We start from the raw sequence: 7,500 nt of genomic DNA, 5'->3' as shown, positions 1-7,500 counted from the left end.
CAAATGACCCGAACTATGCTGCAATTGACCCTAAAGCATGCCAAACGGATCCAATCAACAATTTTGTTTACACATCGATTAGTAGCAGCCTGTCAACTATCAAAGATGGGACAAGGAGTTGAGTGGGACACTTTCGATTTTTTAAAAATCTCCCTACCCCCACTCCCACTCCCAATCCCTTCATTCTTTCACCCCCTTCCTTTCTCTCTGTCACCTCCCCCCCCCCCCCCCCCCCCCCCCCACCCCACCGACCTTCCCTTAGCAAAAAACAACAAGTCTTATGTAGCGATAGAGGCTACCACATTAACTCCCGAGAACAACACATGGTGGCAGGGGTCCCTTGTCTTGTTACTGTTCCAGTCGTGAGCATGTATCCAAAGACCTAAATAAAAGTTTGTTTCGAACTCGGAACATACTTTTATCAGGAAAGGGTGAGAGTCAATAATATTATGAATAGGCTAGACTTTTGTCGGTTGAAAGTGATGGGTGCTACGCACTATGAAAGATGAGGATTAATTTTTTTTTTTTTTAATTTTGTGGACATTCCAACTACTGGAAGCGTTTCTGTGTTTGTATGGTTTGTTTTTTGTTTTTATTGACACACTTTCTAGATTGTAACTGTAACTTGTAAAAAAAAAAGAACCCGAATCAATCACTGCATGAGCATGAAACAGACTTGAGTGAAGGAAACGCCAATGTGAGAATCGGTGAGTGAAGCTAGATCTAGTGACTATTAGTCAAATTAAGAAGTGAAGCGTAAATATGAAAAAAAAATCTACAAAGATTTCTAAAATTTATGCGAATGAGACATCCAGAAAGACATCACGGGCTAACATTGACCAAAATCATCACAATCGATATAAATTACAAACTCAAACACTGAAATTGAAAGCGTTTGCATCATTTGGTCTCGCCTGCGAGGCTGGTGATTAGGAACTTTTGGAGCAAGAAAACGTTGCGCACAAAATAGATCGCCCGCTTATTGTTGTTTATATGGTAGATGATACACTTATAGTAAAATCAAAAATGCACAAAAAAACTTTTTATATCAGTTAAATTCATCATATATGGCAAAATTATTCTAAAATCGGGATCCAAATATCTCTTGTCTTGTTCACACAGGCGCATTAATTTTGAATAATTAACTTTAATGAGGTCAAAAATAGATCGACAGTAATATTTGATAAATTTTGTCATTGGAATAATAAAATATCAATATCTAGAGTAGATTCAGGCTTACCGGCCACACAAGCCTTATCTGTGGTCGTCTCAGAGAATGGAAGACTGCTGGCCAGAAATAAGACCAATGCTGTATAGTGATGTCGTAAAATGTAACGCTCAAGTGGCCGGTTTCAGGTGAACCAGCCGATTTTGCACCCTAAGCAGTCTTATCCATGTTCTCCACGCATAATGTTATTCGTGACATTTTGGTACTACCGGACACTTATGGAACATTAAGGTCCAACCGGACACCCAACTTGGGCAAACCGGACACCCTTCACGGATGTTTTAAAACACTGTTTCCTTTTGTTTTTTAAAAATAGTTTTCAGTTCATAAACAGTTACAGCAGATCCATAGGCTCAGTTGGTAAAATATCTGCCGGGTCATTGGTAAATTTAGGGTTTGATTCCAGCATTCCAAGGACTTTGAAGGACTCTTTCCATAAATTGGCAGAATGTTTCCTTCCCCCAAGACGACTGCCATATATTTTCATAAGTAGCTAGACAAGATCTAGACGTCTAGATAGATAAATAAACCCGTTTATATTCATTTTCAACAGAGAAAGACAAAAATAATTTATTCAAAACAATTAATATGGTACATAATCATAACGCAACATGTCACTTGCACAATGTACAAACAAACGAAAACACTGATCCCCTCCTCACTCATCCCCAGTATCTTCTCTCTCTCTCTCTCTCTCTCTCTTTCTCTCTCTCTCTCTCTCTCTCTCTCTCTCTCTCTCTCTCTCTCTCTCTCTCTCTGCCAGTACATCCTCTGTGGTACCACCTCCCACACTTGCACCAAATCCATCCATCCAGGTTCCTATCAATTCCACAAAAATCACATAAACGTTCATCTTTGTCATTCACATCATATAACTCATCCATATCCATCTCAACGATGTCCCACCTGTCATCATACACAACCATCGTATCATCATCCTCTGAACTAGACTCTACTCTTTCTTCCACTCTCCTCTTCTTGCCCTTCCCCTTCCCTTTATTTTCTGCCTCCTTCCTCTTCTCTTCCAACTTGTTAGCTTTCTTCTGTTCTTTCTCCAAGCGCTTCTTTGCCTTCTCCTCCAACTTTTTCTTCGCCTTTTCCTCCCTGTTCTTCAACGCCTTTGCCTTCTTCTCTTCCTGTTCCATTTTCTTTGCCGCCTCCGCTTTATCTTTGTTCTCTTGGTACTCCTTGAAGGATGCATGTGACGCATAGGAGGGGTTGATTTCGGGACAGAGTAGGTCGCAGCGGCCTGGCGGAATGAAAGATTTTTGGTGCGGATGGCATCAAGTGCAGCATCCACACTCTTTTCAGTATACTTTGATCGCGGCATCTTGGTGCCTGTAACAATGTGAAAAAAATAACTTTATTTAGATATTTGAACTTCATTTTAATAGACTGGCTAGTTGAATAATGTAAATGTTCCTTTACAATGGTGAACGTAATATACTTTAAGGGAGGCCTTCCGAAAGCTCCTACATCCCCAGTATTTTTTTATAATGTTCTAGTAGGGGGTTTGGGAGGGAGAATAGTTTTATTTTTAAAGTCTCCCCCCTCCCAAACCCCCTACCAGAACATTATAAAAAAAGTTCCCCCCCCCCTCCCAAACATTATAATACTGGGGATGTAGGTGTAGACGCTTTCGGAAGGCCTCCCTAATTTTATAATAATAATAAGAATCATGATAAACATAGACCGGTCAGCAGAAATACAAGGAAAGCATTGCAACAAATAATATTATAGACGTCTAGAATAATAATAAATAACTTAATATTTATAACTTTATGGGACTGCGTAGCTCAGCGGTACGGTCTTTGCTTCGTACCTGGAAGGTACCGAGTTCGACTACCCACCGCGTTGTGTGACCTTGAGCAAGTCACCTAGCCTTAGCTCAATTTGCGGCGCTGCACTGCGGCTGACGCCTGGGTTATTCCAGTCTTCCCTTGGAATAGACCCTAAAGAAAAAGTTCCCCTTAGGGATGAATAAAGGGAATTTATTTTATTTATTTTTATATTATTTAATCAACCCGGCCGGTTTCACCTGAATCGTTTAAATCTTCTTTGGTCAAACCGGCCACCCCCCCCCCCCCACTGGAGCTAAAATGAAAACCGAACATCGTCAGACGATCTAACACAATCAAACGATCCTAAAATAGCATGTAGTGCAGTGGTTGATCCGAAATTCCTTAATAAAGACGTATAAATAGCTTAAATAGCAACTTCCTTCCACACCTTGCAACCCATAACAAAGTACTGGATACTTACGTTTTGTGAGAAATATCTCGATGTAAACAGGATTCTTTGACTTCTCCTAGATTGCACTCATTGAAACGACAGGAAAAACGTCACACGAGACGTCTGCTTAGTTACTAGACATATGCACCGGGGAAAAAAAACAAAATAAAAGGAAATTAGACATCGAGTCGGGTAGCGTCCGGTTTGACCCGTGTCCGGTTTGACCTGAATCTACTCTAGACAGTACTTGATGCGTGATCGAATTTTTATGAGTATGTGCTTCTTTTGCAATATAACTACCCCCCCCCCCCCCCCCCCTATAATTTGTTTTGGAAAGTGAGCGGTCTGAGGTAGGAGCATGTGTTTTACCACGATCTGCCCGTCTTTTTACTATGACGGCGTCATCCTATGGTTAGCTCTATGCACGCATTTTACAATTTGACCAGAAAACTTATTTCAAATATCGATCGATTTAAATGACCCTCATTTTGGAAAAAAATCGCGTCCCCTGGTTTGAACATGATTGCCAAGATGACGGTGGTTTAAATCGATCGAAATTTGAAGGCCGAGTTTTCTGGCTACAATCTTAAATACATGTTTTTCCAGAGTATGGCTGTTAACTGATTAACTGTCCACCTTACTTTCAACAATACTAAGGCGTTAAATAAACATTTCAATTAGAAGTTCAGTTTTTATTTTATTCCCTATTTTGTCTTGTTTGTGTCCAAAAAAAAACTCTATACCTGCTTTCCTTTGCATAATATAACTAAAAGCCAACAACTACAGAACCAAAAGAAAAAACTGCAACCTTTTTCGACTAGTTTGACATGCTCCTCATCTTGTGTTTCATCTGGATACAAAATTGAGTGCTCCATTGAACTCCATACCTGAAAAATCATACAATACACCTTTGCAATTTTGTGCAATTTAATATCTTATAGCAACTTACACTAATTTCAGAAGATAGTATTCACTTGCACCAGATTAAGAATAAAACTATAACAGCATTTCAGAGTCCGATCATCACAAGATAATACCGTTTTGAGACGGTCGGTCACATTTGATCACTTAAATGATACATAAAATATACATTATATTATATATCTTGTATGTGTTTTATAAAATAGCAATAACGAGGGGTTTGGTGACAAATCATGATTTTAGCACATTCGATAGTATGTAACATCCTTTATTACTATGCACTGTGTCGATACTTATTTGTTGTATTATGATAGTATGTCGTGATACGTGCCGCTTAAGGCAATTTTTGAAATCAACAAGAAAGTGTCACTATTAATTCTTAATTCCATATTTATATATTTTTATGCATTTACATATATATTCAAACTTGGGGTCATGGGGACAACATATTTCACTTTGTAAAATTTATATATATATATATATATATATATATATATATATATATATATATATATAATATATATATATATAATACATTTTTATGCCAGCCACATCTGTAAACGAATTTCCATTTTTTTATGATAAAGTAAATTATTATAATTATTATTATTATTATTATTATTATTATTATTATTATTATATTATTATTATTATTATTATTATTATTATTAGATATCATTATTATTATTTTTTATTATTATTATTATTATTATTATTATTATTATTATTATTATTATCATTATTATTATCATTATTATTATTATTATCATTATTATTATTATTATTATTATATTTATTATTATTATTATTATTATTATCATTATTATCATTATCATTATCATTATTATTATTATTATTATCATTATTATTATCATTATTATTATTATTATTATTATTATTATTATTATTGTGATCCCATTCATATCGATTGGTTTGATTCAAAAATTAGACCTACCACTTTATAATTTTCCAAAAGATCTTTAAATATTTTTTCATCCTTGTAGTAATCCCCTAAGACTGACAGGGTGGAGCAGTTGATAGTATACAGAAAACATTCCTGTGATAATGCAATGTGATCATCCTCTCCCAATGATAACCACTTGGATTTAGTTCGCTGTGCACACTGAAATAACAAATTAAATATTATAGTTGAATACAAAGTGTTATGCGCCAAAGGCAGTGCATACCAAGACTGACAGAGAATACATTCATTGGTGGCCAGTCAATAAGTTATTTTATTTCAATATCTATAAATCATATATCACAGATGTAGTAATATTTAACATGGCAGTATAGATAGAAATATATATGTTATGTACTATAACGTCAATGCACAAGTGTAGTTACCTAATGATACTAATATAATGTATTATTAAATTTGTTTCAATTGTTACATTATTTAGAAGTAATTAAATGCAAATCAGTGTATTATTTATGGAAATACAATATTATTAAAATAATTGCAAAGGGCAATAACTCAATAATAATAATAATAATAATAATAATAATAATAATAATAATAATAATAATAATAATAATAATAATAATAATAATAATAATAATAATAATAATGATGATGATGATGATGATGATGATGATGATGATGATGATGATGATGATGATGATGATGATGATGATGATGATGATGATGATGATGATGATGATGATGATGATGATGATGATGATGATGATAATAATAATAATAATAATAATAATAATAATAATAATAATAACACAAAAGTAAAAGCCTTAAGAATGAGAGAAACGAGCGTCTTCGCCAGGACTTTAACTGCAATTTATGGTGCTTGCAATACTAGATAAACTCAACAGCTTCTTTTGCAGGATGTTGTATTAAATATTATATGAATATAATTTACAATTTGCAAATTCACCTCATCAAAGTAACACATGTATCTGTCAATGGTGTCATAGGCAAAGATTGGATCATATCTTCTTCTCAGATCACGACCAGCAGTACCATTGGCAAATGTAATGCTATTTTCCCCAATCAATGTTTCAAAACTTTTGAAAAGCAGCGCTGCAAAATATTTTAAATGAAAGCTATTGAGTAAGATGAGTTATAAATGATAAAATCAACAAAGGCTGATAGTTTAAAAATCACCATCAACAATGAGTTTTTATATAGGGCAATATCCACTAAATGTGCTCAAAGCGCTTTACAAGGGGTTCCCGTACCCATGACCTTCCGATCCGAAAGCGAGTGTCATACCACTAGACCACATAGCCGCACTATCACTAGAGAGACATCAAAGCACATACATTATCACATGATTTGAATTGTTTAAAGACAAATAGCAAAACGGACGTAGCCAGTTAACAGCTGTACTCGGGAAAGAAACGTATTAAAATAGTTGAGAGGCCCCAAGTTTGAGACTTTTTTTGGGTTTTTTTTCCAATATAAGGCTCATTTAACCCTTTCCTTACCAACCATGGGAAAATTGTCACATTCTTTACGATGCAACCAACAATTTTCTAATTCTGATTTCTTTAGTTCAGTACAAAATTTAAAGAATTATTTTTAATTAAAGCTTTGTCTTTGTCTTGTAGAAGAAGCAATTGTTATGGAACATACTTGTTGCTTTCCTGTTTGTGTAAGAAAAATCTGGCGGGGGTTTCCAATTTTCCGAGGAAAATTCTAAAAAATGGCTGGTAAGGAGAGGGTTAAATCGGTCGATATTTGAAGGCCGAGTTTTCTGTTTTTCCAGAGTACGGCAGAGAACTGGTCAATCATGAAAGTCAAACATACGTGGTTTATCAAAAACGTTGCTATGTTGCTTCATTAATTCTGGTGACGCAATACTGACCACATAGGTCTTCCCCCACCAAAAACCAGATATTGGTCCAAATCGTGAATGAAGATCCGTCAAAAATTCATGCAGGCTTCCAATCTTTGCCATATCACATAAATTTCCATCTCTGTAAGGGAGTGTGTGTGTGTGGGGGGGGGGAGAGAGAGAGAGAGAGAGAGAGAGAGAGAGAGAGAGAGAGGGAGGGAGAGAGAGAGAGAGAGAGAGAGAGAGAGAGAGAGAGAGAGAGATGAGCAAATTAAAGTTAAACAATAACAGATGTTATAAATGTATAATGCATCTTTTGTGTAA

General features: G+C 35.3%; 1 protein-coding gene across 2 annotated transcripts in view; it reads right to left on the bottom strand.

Annotated features, from left to right (window-relative positions):
- LOC144964870 (uncharacterized) overlaps positions 1-7,500 on the bottom strand; it is a 53,236-nt gene that overhangs the window by 31,485 nt on the left and 14,251 nt on the right. Inside the window, exons 4-7 of one of the 2 annotated variants that reach the window (XM_078899599.1) lie at positions 7,149-7,318; positions 6,274-6,419; positions 5,337-5,504; positions 4,269-4,347 (exon numbers count right to left, since the gene is read on the bottom strand). In XM_078899599.1, coding sequence (XP_078755725.1) covers positions 4,269-4,347; positions 5,337-5,504; positions 6,274-6,419; positions 7,149-7,318 — 563 coding nt within the window. The remainder of the gene's footprint in view (positions 1-4,268; positions 4,348-5,336; positions 5,505-6,273; positions 6,420-7,148; positions 7,319-7,500) is intronic. The other variant, XM_078899598.1, reaches the window with a different exon arrangement.

The sequence above is a fragment of the Berghia stephanieae genome, chromosome 2 (assembly GCF_034508935.2).
Source record: "Berghia stephanieae isolate SIO BIC M18660-M18661 chromosome 2, UCSD_Bste_1.3, whole genome shotgun sequence".
In the NCBI taxonomy this organism is placed as follows: domain Eukaryota; kingdom Metazoa; phylum Mollusca; class Gastropoda; order Nudibranchia; family Aeolidiidae; genus Berghia; species Berghia stephanieae.
The sequence above is the reverse complement of the archived record's forward strand: the minus strand, read 5'-3'. Positions and strand labels throughout refer to the sequence as shown.